Below are 15,563 nucleotides of genomic sequence, written 5' to 3'. Positions count from 1 at the left end.
GACACAAGGGCGCACTTGAGCACTTGCCCCTCCCACCGCACACACAGCCGCACACTCTGGCAGTGTGTGTTTTCCATCAGGAAAATTGGGTACTTTTCCCAATTGCAAATGGATATTTTTGCCAACTGGGGAAAAAGGACCCTTGAATTGGGGAAGCCAGTGCGAGGAGCTGCGCTTCAGGGGGGTTTGGAGAACCTCAGTGAAACGGGACACTGCGCATCCACCAAACGCCAGCCTAAAATCGCCAGTCGGCCTCCACTGAGAGCAGTTCCTTCTGCCCAAGCTCAGTTGCCCTTTCGTGGCAAGGACTGGTGGGCTTCAGGCTGAGAAAGACCTTGGGTATTTACACACAGATCAGAGGTATATCCTGTATCCCAGGATGCAGATTTCAGAGTAGTGTGCAATAAAACAGAAGAGCAGATAAAAGAAGAAAATAATATAATTAACAACAAAATTGATAAAACCATGGCTGGAATTCAGGAAGCTTTCCTGAAGTAAAGGTGTTTTCAAGAGGCTTTGAGTGGGCAGGTTGGCCCCTGCCCAGCCCCCAGAGTCAGGCAGTTCTAAAGAAACGGGGCCACGGCCTTGAAGGCACTTCTCTACCTGAACCCCAAGTGAGTCACGGGTCCACGCGAGGACATGCCATGCAGGGAGCCGAATGGCTGGTGGGCAAGGAGAAGGTGCTCGCTCAGGTTGCACCTTCTGGGCCCAGGTTGCTTGGGGCTCTACCGACCAGTATGGAAGTCTTGAAGCTGGACTGATCCTGCAACCCCAGCTTGGCTTTCCTGAGGGAACTGCACAAGCTACAGGGTCTGGAGCAAAGCTCAGGGGCCTCCCCAGGCGCGTGCGTTGCATCTTCCTCATCACATTGATTGATTGATTGATTGATTTATATCCTGATTACATGCCTCCGGATTCTTTTAACTGGAGTAGGCAGGGACCAAGCACGTACGTCGGACGTACGAAGGTGCTCTGCAAATCACTTCAGTCCTTTCCTCCCCCAGACCCGATGGAAAAGGGTATTTTTGCCAAATCGGATTAGAAAAATATTAAAGCATCGTAAGTGGAAAATTAATTTGACGTTCTAGATTTGATTTACGGCTTTGCACTGCTGTGAATCTTATGCTGGGGAGCGGAATTTCAGTGGAGAAATTGGTTTGGTCTTGCTCAACCCACACAATGCCCCTTGATTTGGGGACAGGGAAAGAAACGGGTGCAGGGGATGCCGCGGGACCCGCACGGGCCAGGCAGGGGGATCGCTGGAGGGAGCTATGCAAGGGTCTGCGGAGGCCACAGGGAGCTGGGGGAAATCCGGAGCGCGGCGAGCGCAGCGGGTCTGGCGGTCACGAGGCACCGCTCGCTCGGAGCCGCGTCCACGAAGCGCAGCCGGAGCCGCCGGGGCCGCGTTCCCGTCCGGAAAGAGCGGTCCCAAGGGACCTCCATGGCCACTCCGAGCTGGACGACTGAGGGGCCTTTGTTGAGCAGCGGGGTCGTTTTTCCGAGCCAGGATTTAAAAGGAGGCAAGAAAAAGGGCGTCCCAAGGAGGAAAGGGATGAGGCGGCCCCCCCGCCCCCCGCCCCGTCCAGGGCCTCTGCGGCCAAGTCAGGCCGGCTGCACAGACAATGTCTGCCTTTGATGGAGAATGCTGGGGGGGGTGCTGGGGGGTCCTAGACCCAGAAGGCTTCGGGGAAGCTGGCCTGGGGAGCAGAGTTGTGGGTCCTCTTTGGGGTGAATGCTGGGCCTGGAAGGTGGAGAGACCAGCTGAGTGCAGCCAGCAAGAGAGCACTTCCTGAATTTGGGATGAGAAATAATATTCTTTTTTCTGGATTCCAGGCAGGAGGGGAGGGGGAACCGGTGGTGTTGCTGCCGCTGAACTCCAGTGCCCATAATCCCTGACTGTGGGTCAGGCTGAGGCTGCTGGGTCTTGGAGTGCTCCAGCCTGAGGCTCTGGCCTGAGGCTCTGGTCGTGTGGGAGGTCGCCCCTTCTCCCAGTCTGGGGCATCTTTATTTGGAGAAGCCCCACGAGCCCAACTGGGCGCCCTCCAGCCTTCGGGCCATCTCCCATCAGGAAGCTGGGAGTTGTAGTCCAGAACAGTCGTCCTGGTTCAGACCAGGGTCCAACTAGTCCAGTGGCCACTCCGCTGCTCGCGGGAAGGTGACAAGCGGGACAGGAGTGCCACAGCCCCCCCCCCCGCCCAGGCAGGCTGCTTCTGCAGCTGGAGTCATGAGGACTAGTAACCGCTGACAGCCTTTGACGCCCGAAGTCTGCGGAAACCCCGAGACTTGCCCGCGATCTGGGGGCGGCTTGTCCCTTTAAAGGCGGCCCCGCCCGTTGCTAGGCGGTGCCTGTTGCCAGGCGGAGACGATTGGCGGAGGATTCCCTCTCTCGCGCACATCCACACAGGGAGGGCTTTCCCCTCGGCTGACACGTGAGTTCCAGGGGCGGGCGCGGCCGTCCCGCGCGCAGCCAATGGGAGGCCCGGGCCGCCGGGAGGGGCGTGGCCCGGGACGCGCGCCGTGCCCCTCGCAGCTGCTCGCGGGGGCCGCGCAGATTGCGTGCGGGCGGGCGCGGGGCGAGGCGAGGCGAGGCGAGGCGAGGCGGGCGCGTCCTGCGGTCGTGGGAACGGGCGGCACGCGCTCTGCCGGGCTCCGTCGCGCTCTCGCTCCCCGGGCCGGCGGCGCCGCCATGACCTCCCGCAGGTAAGCAGGGCGCTCGGGGCGGGGGACGGACGGACGCACGCACGCACGCCTCCCGCGGCAGCCCGCCGCCTTTCCCCCCGGGCCTCGGCGGCGCCGTCGCGGCACGGCGTCCTCGCAGCAGCCCTGCGAGGGAGGCCGGGCCGGGCGCCTCAGCCTGCTGCGTGTTCGTCCCTTGGCTGTCCCGGTTCCCCCCGCTGGGCGAGGCTGCCGCGCGTGCTCACTTGCCGGGTTTCGGGGGCGGCCCGGGCGAGGAGCCCCCGGGGAGCGCCCTGGCTGAGCGGGGAGCGGCCCTTGGGTCTCCCCGCTGGAGCTCCGGCTTCGTGGGCCCCCCTCTGCCCACCAGCGGCGTGCCGCGCCGCGCCTGCTGGTAGACTGCCATGGGTGCGGGAAGCTCCGCCGGCGAGGCTGCCTTCGCCAGCCAGGCGTTCTCCAGGGCGCTTCCTGCAGGCCGCTGGACCTGCCCTCTGGTTCTGTCCGTCCAGGCACCTCAACCGTTTTGGTGCAGGGGGATCAGCAGGTTCCCCTGAGCATGTGTGGAGTGCCTGCTTTTCGGAGTGCTATGGAACAGTAGAAAAGCAGTGCCTCTGAGAACAGGCAAAACCTCTTTCTTTCTCGGAGTGCCTGTCAGTTTTCCCCACACATCTGGGTAAAAGATGGGGGGGGGTTGTAGCCCAGCACATCTGGAGAGAACTTGCTAGGCAAGTGTCTGGCTTGCGTCCATGGCACAGAGTGGTTCTCATAAGTCAGCTGTGAAATCGCCCTTCTTTAGGTCCGTATGTTTTATCCTAGATTACTGTGATGGGTGGATTTTTGCTGGAAAAACAGACTAAAAGTCCCTTGAAAAGGAAAAAAAAGCCCAGCTAGAGGTATATTCCATGGAGGGTGTCAGCTGCCTAGTGCTAAGGAAGTGTTAAGCTATACTGCTGCTGGTCACAGAAGCTCGCATATTTGTTGAGGCTTCCAGGTGGCCATAGATCTGTATCTACTGCTTTTGAGGGTGCGATGCGTTGCGCGGTTTAGACACGAAAACGACGTGCAGCAGTTCCCTGCATCCTCGCGCTGCCCGTGGAAAGCCGGGGGTTCTTTCGCCCGTCAAAGCAGGCATGCGAGCGATCGAGCCCGCAGCCAATTTTCCCGCTTCCTCTCGCCCTCCGACCTAGCGCTTATCGCTGCCCCGTGCGCTACTGAAGTCATCCGTTGCATTGGGCGAGAAAAAGCTAACTCCTAAGTTGCTGGTGCGTGTGGTTTTCCTCAATAGTTTTTTTGTTGTGCAACTTGGGTGCCGCTTTTTGCATAGTTACAGGATTGCGGTCCGAGGACCCGTTTGTATGCATGTTTAGACAGGAAACATTTCCTACAGGCCTGGCTGGAGTGTGCTAGAAATTTGGGACTCTTTTCTGGCCAAAATGTACAGGATTGCATCTTAAAGCTTCCATGGTCTGTGATGCTCATCTCTGCCTGCCTTATAAAATAGACAAGAGTTTATTTTCCCCTTCCCCTTCTCGAGACCTGACAGTGTCAGGACTGAACTCTTAAAGGCTCTTGACATGGGAGGCGCCTTTGAGGATGTGCGGTGTGCATTTCCGCATGCACTTGAAAAGAGTGCCTCTGAGCATAGGCAAGGCAAATCTACAACTCCACTCGCCGAGCCAGGGCAACGGGGGCAAAGGTAGCGAGAGATTTGCCCTGTCCTGCCTTGGGACATCTGTTTCTTTCCCACGTTAAAATACAGCCATGGCTTCCTTTCAATTTTGCAACTGCCATTCCGGAGAAAGAGGTTCCTGGTTAAAGAAGGTCGAACAGGTTCTCCCAGTGCTGCATCACGTCCCTTGTCCGAAAACTCTCCCCTCTGCCAGGAATCGCGCTGCTTTGGATGTTGCCTTGTGTAGCACAGCCCAGCTTTGGTCCCTGCGACATTTCGGCGCTTCGGGGTCCCTTTGTGTGGTGGCAGCTGGCTCTGGCTGGCGTGTGCTGGGTTCAAATGGCTGCGATTTCCTCCAGCCCAGTTGCTCGCTAGCCTTGTCTCCCTCCAACCTGCTGTTTTGGAATGCAACACCCATCAGCCACAAGGGGCAGTGGCCAGAGATTCTGGGAGTTTCCAGGCTGGGGAAGGAGGGTTTGGCGTTGGTGGGAGATGAAGACACACTTAATTTTTTCCCCTTCCGAAAGGGCAAGAGGGGCTCGTGCGTGCTCAGTCACCACCCAGGAATTTCTCCTTTGAAGCATCTATTTTGAAATTTCCTGCCTTGCTTTGAGGCCAAAGGGCTCTCGAGGTGTCTTCAGAATATTTTTGTTTTTTTGAATAAGTGGTTACACAAAGGATACACAAACATTGCTGGCCCAAGCTAGAGAAAGTTGTAGCAACCCAAGTTTGTTCCTGAATACTTTAGTCCTTCTTTTGTCTCTGTTTTGGGAGTCCCTTTATGGGGTGAGATATTTTAATTTTGTATAGTGATTTCAGGAAGTATAGTGCTTTGGAGGGCACGCTAGGTCCCTGCCCTGAGGAGCTTACAATCTAAACTTTGATGCTGGGTAAGTGGCAGACGAAGGCTGAATTTCAGGCAGTGTTAAAGCAGTGACACAGATAAGGTGCATGTGTTTGGCTGGCTTGCAGTGGGACACATTTCCTTCCTTTCTTATATTTAAAGCCTGCCCTTTAACCACATAACTGGAAAACACAGTCAGCAGTGCTAAGCATGACCCAGAAAAAACCAAAGCGAAAACAATTCAGGGTAGAAACCAGGCAGCACCAAACTTCCAGGGGAAAAACAGAGCAGCACAAAGATTGAAAACAGAACAAAATCCAGCAGCAGAATACAACAGTCCTGGAAGGGAATTTTAAAGCATTTTGGTGACATTTTTGAGCGTCTGCTGTTGTCGTTTGGTGGCCGCAGGTGCGATGTGGTTTGTGGTTTTTTGGTCCTCTCTGATCCATATTCATCTCTTCCGTGGCCTCTCGGATCCGAAGAACGGACAATGAGAGGACGCACGCTCTGGAGTTGAGTGTGGCTGAACCGTGGGGTAGCTCAGCTGGCATAACAAACCATGGCTTGTTAACCACGGGCGACCCCTGCGCACCCTGGGGTTTGCCGCTGGGTTGTGACCTCCGTGCCTTGCACCGCAGTGCAGTTGGCCGCCTTGGCTGGGCCGGGCGGCACGCGAGGGTTGTTGGAACTCGGTCCCCGAAGTGTGGCAAGCCGTGGAGGCGGCTCAGCGGTGGCAGATGGGCACGGAAAGGAGCCCTGGCCAGCTCACGATGCCCCGATAAGCTGACCACTGGCTCCCGGAGGCCTCCGCTGCAGCCCGCCCCGGGAACTCCAAATGCGGATTTGTCTCGGCCGAAGGCAGTGAGTGAGGGTGCCGAAAAGGAGATTTTCTTCTTTGATGCCTAAGTTAACAGAAACAGTCTTGGCCAGGGCCTGCTTCCTTGGAAGGTATGGAACACGCACCGGGGAGAATGAGGACGGCTTCTGGGGACTCAAGAAACAAGGGTCATCGTTGGGCCCGATGGCCGTCGGGTTCGGAACAGGCCGGTTTGCATCGGATGGCGACATTTTGGATTTCCGGCCTGGGGCTGTGCGAGCGCCAGGTCTGGGAGCGCCCTTGGGCACGAGGAGCTCGATAGGTTGGGGGGCGCTTGCAGGTCCCCCCCCCCATGTGTTCCCTCAGCACCGGCCCTTCCAGGGACGCTGTGAGGGCAGCTAGTCCAGAAAGTGCTTCTGGAGGCAAAGGCTCTTCTTGATGCCCTGGGGCATCTAACTGCCCCCACCCCCGAAAGGGAGAAATGGGGGGGTCGGGCACCATCAGTGTGGTGCAGGGATTGGGGTGCTTAACAGGGACTTGGGAATGGGAGGCAGTGTTGTGTACTGGTTAGAGCACTTTGGCAATCCAGGCTTGAGTCCCTGCTCATCCCTGAAGCTGCTTGGCTGATGGGCCAGGCACTTGCCTCCTGCCGTTACCTACCTCACTGGGTTGTTGTACGAAAAAAGCCAATCAGAGAACCACCATGTGAGTTAAGTGTAATGATTAATGTATAATAAACACACCTTTCAAAGGCCAGAGAACAGACACATTCCCTAAACCTGCTTTATCTACTAGTTGTCAATAATGCCGTTCCTCGTGCCCCCATCAGCTGAATTTGGGCTTTCTGAGTGGCCCCCGGGACCGGCCTGGTGCCGCCGTCCTTTCCCACAGGTTCCCCCGACGCCGGGTCGTGGCCCGCAGCTTGCCTGGCAGGACCGTTCCTTCCAGCTCCGTCTTGGGGCCACGCCATGCGCTGCGTCGCCTCGTGAACCGCCTTTCGTGCATGACCTGTGGCAGAAGCATCTCTTGATGCACGTCCCTTTTGGGCCGGCCTGGTCATTTCCTCCATTCTGCTTCGGGAGAGCTGACTTGATGGAAAGAGGCGGCCAGCGTATTTCCACTGCAGGTGAGGAAGCGAGCAGCGGTTCGCTCTGCGCCTTGTTTTTCTTTCAGGAGGTTGAGTCTTGAGCCAAATCAGCACTCATGCGCCCCCTCCGCTGGCTGCGTGCTCTGATAAGCAGGTGCGCTGGAAAATCTGGCAGAGGTGGCTTGGGCCCTGGGCCGGCTCGACATGCCGAAAACACTCTGAGTCACTATTTTCACCCCTGTGGCTGGATCTCCTTGCACGACTCGCAGGGACGTATGGCGTGATCTCCGGGCTTAATTTGTTTCGTCGATCTGTGCAGTGCGGCACTAGTGTGAAGTGCTCCATTGCAGGACGCCAGCCAGTCAGCGGTGCTCTTTTCCCAGAGGTGCCATTCCGTTCCCGCTTCGATCCCTGGCTTTCCATTTCCTCACTTTTCCATCCAAGCATCACCATCCTTGTTCCTGCTTCCTCCAGTTTTTCATTTCTCTGGGCTTTTTCCAAGACACTGTTTTCTGTTCTCTCTCCTGCCTCGGTTTTCCATTTTTCTCTCTTGGGGTGGATCCTCTAAGACTTCAGATCTACCAGTCATGTGTGGGGGGGTATGAACTACATAAACAATGCTCCTCGGCCTGAACCGTGTCAACTACACTTGGACCTCTCAGATAAAGAGATGATTGCAGAGTTGGGGAAAGGCCGCCGGGATGATTCAGGCGCTGTAGCAACTCCGCAAAGAGGAAAGGTTACGACATCTGGGAATTTTTAGCTCGGAGAAAAGGTGGAGGTGTGCGGCACGTCACCAAGGTGTGCGAAAGGTGGATTGGGAGACTCTTCTCCCTCTCCGCCTTGCGGGGTTGGTGGGCCACATGAGAGGCGGGCTGGAGGGGGGTCGGTGGAGAGCAAGCAGCCCATTCTGCAGAAGGGGCCAACTGAGGCATCAGCGCGCAGAGAGAGCCACACAGAGGTCCTCCTCGGACCCCCCACTCCCCTCTTCCAGCAAAAGCACCTTTCCCACGGAGAGCCAGGTGACTCTGCACAGCCCTCACAACAAGGATAAGGGCCGTCCCAACAAGACGGGGCCTGGGCCAAGCGACCCGGGAGAGCGAGCTTTGGAGCGCTGCATAGCCGTCAGAAGCAGGTCTGCTCCGAAGGGGCGTGGAACCAAACGCCCGGAAAGAAGGGAAAGAAACGGTATTCCCCTTTGCAGAGAGGACGGCAAGGCTAGAGGCCAGCAGGAACCCTTTGCAAAAACACAGGCCACCCACCCCAAAACTTCCTTTCATTCTCTCAAGCGTGCGCACATGCATGTGTACACACACACACACACACACACACGGAGGGTGCGGGGGAGAGAGAGAGACTCTCACCACAAGGCATAACAACCACGAGATCTCGGCCTCAGGAGATGTGGATCCTTGTTCCTGCTCGGCTGACAGGTGGCGCTCCCTGGGTGTCCTTGGGCCACTTTGCCTACCTGGCAGGGTTGTTGGGGGGATCAAAGCGGGGGGGGGGACACAGGGAAGCTACCTTGGGCTCTTGCAGGAGGAAACGAAGGCAGGCAGGAAAGGTGAGCCGTTTGTCCCCAGCCAGGCGCTGCTCCAGCACCGTCCTCTTTGCTCAGTGCAGAGCAGGTAAATTCTCCGCGCACCTGGCACAGGTGGGCGAGAGGAGCGAGGGCGAGAGGAGCCAGATGGGCCTCCCGTGACTGGTGGCCGTTCAGCCGCATTCTGGGACTGAGCGTGTGGTGCTGGGAGCCGAACCAGGAATGGTCCCTCCTCGTTGCTTCAGGTGTGGAGGCAGTTACCGGTCGCCATGGGAACGGGATGTGGGCATCCCGGGTGGTCCTGACCCACTGCTGCCGCTGCTCGTCCTGCTGCAACCCACGAGCCCAGCATCCTGAGCATGCCGGGCATTGCTGGCTCAGCTTCAGGACTCAGTGGCCGAAGTTTCGCTTCGCTTCGCTTCGCTCCATCAGCCCGGCCGGCAGGGCAGAGAGCTCAGGCCGAGAATAGCGCTGCCCACTGCAGCCTGCCGGGGAGAGAGTAAAGGGCTTCTGCCAGGCTGAGACAGAGGCATCCGAGAGCCGCAGACCTGCCGCTTGGGCCCTGCAGAGCGGCCGCAGGATCCCGGATGCTCCGTGTGGCGTTCCCAAGAGGATCAAGGATCGCCCTGGAAGCACTGCGTGGCAATTTCTTCTGTTGTTTCAGGCCTGCTGGTTTGGGGGCAAGGGAGGGCTCATGTCACCCTTGGGAAGACGGCAGTGGGGTCGTGCCCCAGTGTTGGGGGGGAGTGTCAGGCCACAGGGCCAAGCCCGTCCCCGCCCCCCGGCTCCAAAACCAGCCCTCCAGCACTCTGCAAATAGCCTCGCACCCTTTCCACCGCACCCCAGTCACTCTCTGCTTTCCCGGCTTTCGTGCAGCGCCCACTCCATCGGAAAAGGTTGAAATGAGGTTTTAAAAGTCCGGCTATTGGCAGGAAGGGCTTTAAGCTAAAATAAGTGCTCCCATGCTTCTTTGTGAGGATCAGTGTGCCACGCACAACGGACGTGGTAGTGAATGGAGCAACTTTGCTGGCATGTGTCAAAGACACCCCCACCCCCCGCAGGGTCTTGGCGAATTGCGAATCAGATTCGTATGTGAACCTCCCGCCCGCCCTCCTCCGGCCCGATCAAGTGAAATTATTAAGTAGTGCTATTACTGCTATTGCTAATAAACCAAGGCTGGACTGTAGGTGGAGGTCCTTGCGTCATTTGGGGAAGAAGCCATGGCTCTGTGGATGGGTGGGCGTGTTTTAAACACTCCCCCCCCCCCCAAAAAAATGTGGATCTCTGGCAAAACTACAAGGTGGACTAAGTAATGCTGTTCGGGAAAAGTTACGGGACTGTTTATGCAGCGTTTAAGGAGCCTTTGTAAATGGTGCTGTTCGCCTGCAGCTGTCCAGGATGCTCCGCGGCGAAGGATGGAGCAGCCGATTGGATCTGATTTGCGGAATCTGCGGGGAGCACTGCCCGCCAAATCCAAGGATCTCTCCTCACCAGCATTTCCAGGCAAAAAGGGCCACGTACCAGACTAGATAAAAAACTAGTCTGATGTGGCACCAACTGGCTGGCGGGCGCTCGCTCGCTCGTGCTCTCTCTCTCTCTCTCTCTCTCTCTCGTTTCGTCTTGGGTTCTTTGGGGGTGCTCAGCCAAATGTTTCTGGGAGCTGGATGGACAGGGGATGGCTGCCTGTTGCTAGGATCCCCCTCCAAAAGTTCCTGGAGATTCCCCTTTCCTTCCTCGGTCCGTTTCACAAGGCGCCCCCTCCGCATTCTGCACGAGCGATTTTATTCCGAACTGCAGAGCCGGTGCCCAAGGAAGGCTTGCTGGGCACGTGCCAAGGGCCCTCGCCCCAGAGTCCCTTTTCCCCATCGCTGCCCCGCTGCCTCTCGCTCAGGTGGCGTTTCTAGAAGGGACAGGAGATGCATAGAGTTATTCATTGAACTTATATAGCGCTTATTCACAGGGCTGTCTGAGCAGTTCACCCTGGCCCGGCCTCCTTGTTCCCTGGCTCTCAGCCTGTTTGCCAGGGGTCATGCTGTCTGCGGATGATGGGTGCTGTAATCCAGGACAGCTGGGAGGCAGGCTCCAGGGCAGGGACGGGGGTGCCTGCCATGGCTTCCTCGCCATGTGCCCAGCCTGTGGGAGAGATGCGAGCAGCTGAGGCGACGCCGGCTCCTTCGCAGCCAGATCAGAAGCGCATGGGCCCCAGCGCACTCGCAGGCCTCCAGCAATGCGGCCTTACTCATCCCACAGAAGAGGGAGCGGCGCACCGTTGCACCCAAAGCATGTACGCCAGCGAGGGTTGCGCAGCGCGATCAAAGGCAGGGGTTGTGTGGTCCAGCGCCTCTCCGCATTTCCCCTCTCCAGAGGGAGGGGAAGGGAGCGTACGGCACGGGGGCCGAGCCTGGAGCGTGTCTTGCCTGCAGAAAGGAATCCAGAGAGATTATTTCGAAGAACGCTGCTCTGTTTACTGTCCTGGCTAAAAACTGGCGCAGGAGCCAGCAATGCACCTTGAGTGGAAAGCAACTGGCGAGCTCAGGCTCGGAGCGTGGGCCTTGGCAGGCGACATTACGGAAATCCCGGTTACTCATGATGACCAAGTCCTAGGCCGCATATCTGATGATCGGTAGATTAATGATCGCCTCGGGTGAGATCCCCAGAGCAAAGATCATGCAGTTTTATTGCCACATATTTAATTGAAAGGATTTTTTTCCTCTTTCAAATTAAAGTGAGGCCCTGGATAGCCGCTCCTTGCTTGGAGGCTCAGTAAGGGCAGCTGGCCAGGCAGAATGTTTCTATTGCAGCCCCTCATTGGCCGTGTGCTTAAAATGTAATGTTGTAGCGTGCATTCAGCCACTGGTTGCTGCTTGTGGGGGGGGGGGGGGGGTGATATGTAACTTTAGAAGGCAGTGCTGTGTGCTTCTGTTTCATTTTTGCTTTGTCTTGCATGGTAGCTTCTGGCACCGTGACATCTTCACAGCCTCAAAATGCTCAGGTCGCTGGTGGGAAGGGTGGAGGGAAATGACTGGTTAGAATTTGGTTCTCTTCCTTTTGTTTTTGGGTGGGTGGAGGACTGGAACCCATTACTGGATGTTGGCATAAATGCGATGCTTTGCTCCTATATTGTTCTGGCTCATGTCCAGGAAATGTGTCTTGGATGGTTGTTTAATCAGGCAGCGGAGTTTGTCCGCTCTGTAGGTTTCCTCCCTCATGTCTGAAGGGAAAATTGGAAGCTCTGCTACTGAAAACCGTCTCAGAGAGCAGGAAATGGGGTGAAGTTCCTGAATGGACCCCCACCCTTTGCAAAAAAGCATCTTTTTGGTACTCCTGGCCCAGTGCCTGTCTTGCAAGGCGTTGTTGTCGGGACTGGCTCCCTGGCGGATTTTGTGGAATCCAGCAGAGGGATGAAACTGACGGATTTTCCTGAATTCGGATTCTAGTTTGCCAGCCTCGTGCCGTCGACGGTGGGCTGTTGCCCTCGCTCGTGGGCCCTGCTCGGGGACTTCTGCTTCTACCGGTTCCTCTTTCAATTGCGAAAGCAATTTGTGCTAATGAGCACCAGAAAACTGCCCAGTTCTAACGCGACTGACGCAGGCAGTTTTCTAAGATTGGTGCTCGCTGGAATTTTTGCAAATTCTGATGCTTGCAGATCAGTATATCCGGCACAAGACATATTAAAGCCACACCGTTCTTGTGTGCTTATTTGTGCAAATTTCATTAGCGGCACCAAATTTTTTAAAAAGTGTACAAGTTGGTGTTGCGTGTCAGAGATGGAAATCCATGAATCTTGTCCCCCCACCCCCTGCCCCGACTTTGCTCGCTTCCAGCCACGTCAAGGTCAAACAAACCAGATTCCTGTTTTGTAGGTTCCTGCTTTGTTTATAACAAGATAGGTACTGGACGCGTTTTCCTAAATGATTTGAGGATCCTAATTCACAAAAGCAATTTTGATGTTCAAGCAAAGGTAAGAGCTCAGCTTTTACTGTGTGCTCGTGCGAAGCCACGGACTTTGTTGAACACACAATTGCAATGTTTCGTGTGCAAGGAACTGAGGCTCATCTGCTTGGGGGAGCAGCACCAAGGTACACCCCCAAATTGGAGTCGCACAGGTCTCTGCATCCAAGGAGCCTGCATTTGGCAATGCCCTGTGGCTAAGGGAACAGTTAGGGCCAAGGTGTTCCATTGACAAATGTTAAAAGCCTACGAAACTGGGCGAAGATTCATGAAACGAGTTGGGTTAGCCAGACAGTGGCAGCGTATGGAGGACCTTCCCTTCGGGATTTTAGCCTGCCATGCGCTCCATTTTTCTTCCTCTGCTCCCAGCCCTTCCCTGTTGTAGCTACTCAGTTCTCTGCTGTTCCTTTTGTAGGGCAAAGATTGTTGTGCTTGGGCAAACCTGGGAGTTCTTGTTCATGGCCGAATCTGCCAGTCCTGCGAGCATCCCGTATCGGCCAACGAGCTGCCTTTTTCCACTCAAATTGTTCTCCGGTTGGGTTTGGACAACATGAGAACCGCCCGTCAAGGGTCAGCAATGGGCTGAGTGTGGTTTGTCAGTGAACCCTGCCTTGTTGCTGAATCCTGGGATATCGTGTTTGTCTGAACCCAGCTGAGACCACAAGCCATGGCTTGTTGTTGGCTTGTGAACTGTGGGTTGTTCACCGCAGCTTGTTAGAAGGCTTTTGTTTTCTTTCTTTTTTTTGCCCAGGACTGTCTAAAAACAGTAATTCCATCTTGGAGCATCCTAAATAAAAATAATACATCATAAATCAATGGATCTCTTTGGATCACAGCACTCTGGGTGGGGAAAGGCTTTGTGGCTTGGATTGGGGGCGAGAGGAAGCCAGGAATCGACTCGCGGCTGGAGGTATATGCGGTCTCAGCTCTGGCTCACCTGAGTGCTTCAGGGGTCCCAGCCGGGCCGTGCAGCAACCTGCTCCTCCGCCTCTGTGATTCTCCCACAAAAGCCTCATCTTAGATAAACCTGGGCTTGCTATATCCAGCTCCCGAGAAGCTAAATATATAGAAAGAGGCTCCCTGCATCGGCCCGTCTCGCGGCAGCGTCTGTCCCCGTAGCAGCCTGGTAAACAGAGGCTAAACAAAGGCACCCGCTCTCCGGGCACGCAGCCTCTTCGGTGGAACCACCATGCAGAGCTCTGGTGGGGAGGAGAGGTGAGGGCCGGAGCGACACCCCCAGCCTCGTCCTTAATGCTGTTCAGAGAACCAGTGGCTTGTTCATTTATTTATTTAGAGTATTTGTATGCTGTCCATCGCATAGCCTCAGGACAGCTGACATAAAATAAAATAAAACATAATACGCATAAAATCCAGATCCACGCCGGCTGCAGATGAAAACCTATAAGCTGATATTAAAAGTTATTAAAATATTGTTGAAATAACAAGTTGAAAAACAAATGACGACGGCACCAGGCGGACCTCTCTGGGGAGCACCTTCCATAGGCGGAATTGTTGTTGGGCTGTGAATTGTGGGTTGTCTCCGTTGGGCTCAGGCCACGATCCGTGTTGCAACAGCCACGCGGTCCTCCTGGGTTGTGATGCTGCCCAGACCGAGTCATTGTGGGAGGCTTTGTGATGTCACAAAGCCTCTGGTTCCAACTCCAGGGTTGGGCCAGTGTGGGGGAAGGACAACCTGCTTTGCTTTGCCTCCCAGTCGCACCAGAGCCTTCACCCACTGGCAGGAGGGCTGTCTCGAAAGCACTGGTGCGAGGGGACCTAAGCCCTCTGGGCTGCCTGAGCTCCCCCCGGAAAAGCGCCCAGAAGCATGCGAAGGCCCGAGTGTGGAGCGCGAGAGTTGGCCTGAGAGTCCGGCAAGGATGAGGTAAGCGGTGTCTTTGGGCGTTGGGTGCTGAGACCCGCCCTGGATTTAAAGTGTCTCGGAAAAGCCATCAGAGAGAAGGGGTCACCGAGGATCAGACCCAGCGCCTCTTCGTTTCCTGTAGCAGCAAACTGGAGGTCCCTGGGAAGCCCCACAAGTGGAACATGGGGACTTGAGGGGCAAGATCGGAGCTGTGCTTGCACAGGTAAATCCACAGGGCATTAAATGGGGCTGTTTGAGTTCCAGTGAAGGATGAGCACACTGTATAAACTTTCCTGCACTCTCTAGAAATCTGGGGGCTTCATGCACAGATTGGGGTGGGAGTAATTTCTGAAATCAGTGTTTGGGACACAGAAAACATCTTGTAGGTGCCCCATGTTGGGGGAGCTGGCTCCAAGGGGACTCAACATGACCATCCGTTTAGGACGTGGACACACTGAGACACATTAAAAAAAGAACGTGTCCCGGGCACCACCCCGAACTGAGTGCTACGGAGACGGGGCAAAGGCCTGCCTTGAAAATTGAGCACTCGGCAAGGATGAGTTGTGAGGCTGGTGCCTTATGCACCTTCACTGAACCCTCCGCTTCAGCTTCAACGGATTCCGGAGCAATTCCAGTTTCCTGAAAGAAATGTCCTTTGAAGGAGTAAACCAGGCACCTTCGTGAGCTCCAAAATGTTGGCATGGCAGGGAAAAACATCACTGTAAAAAGAGCCAGGGGCCTCTACGGTCCATCACCATCCAGGGCAGAAGTGGAAATTCTAAATATAGGCCCAGGAAAGGGAGCGCTCGTTGACAGATTGATGTATTACCGGGTCCCTTGCGGCCCACCTCGCATCTCGGGACGCTGCAGACGAGTCTTTCTGCGCTTCAACAGCAAACTCTCTCTCACGTTGGCCCGGTGCCTCCCTTGGTACAGGGGCCCAATTTCATCCCGGAGATGCTCTTTCCAAGGTGGGTGGGCCAAAACCCCCCGGAAAGCCTTCCTGTTTTTAGCTGAAGGGCTTTGCTGCTGGGGGACCTGAGTCCTGGGAGAGGAATTCCCATGAGTAAACACACAGAAGTCCCCAGATATCAGGCCAAGGATTTCTGCTCCGACTGGTG

At 55.9% G+C, this 15,563-nt stretch overlaps 1 protein-coding gene across 1 annotated transcript in view; it reads left to right on the top strand.

The window, feature by feature from the left end:
- The first annotated feature begins 2,570 nt into the window (after window positions 1–2,570).
- LOC123031028 (tyrosine-protein phosphatase non-receptor type 11-like) overlaps window positions 2,571–15,563 on the top strand; it is a 38,482-nt gene continuing 25,489 nt past the window's right edge. The window contains exon 1 of the mRNA XM_044445442.1: window positions 2,571–2,700. Coding sequence (XP_044301377.1) covers window positions 2,687–2,700 — 14 coding nt within the window. The 5' untranslated portion in view covers window positions 2,571–2,686. The remainder of the gene's footprint in view (window positions 2,701–15,563) is intronic.

Source organism: Varanus komodoensis, unplaced genomic scaffold (genome assembly GCF_004798865.1).
Source record: "Varanus komodoensis strain SLA01 unplaced genomic scaffold, ASM479886v1 scaffold48, whole genome shotgun sequence".
Classification (NCBI taxonomy): Eukaryota; Metazoa; Chordata; class Lepidosauria; order Squamata; family Varanidae; genus Varanus; species Varanus komodoensis.
Note: the sequence above shows the minus strand (reverse complement) of the source record. Positions and strands in the feature narration are given on the sequence as shown.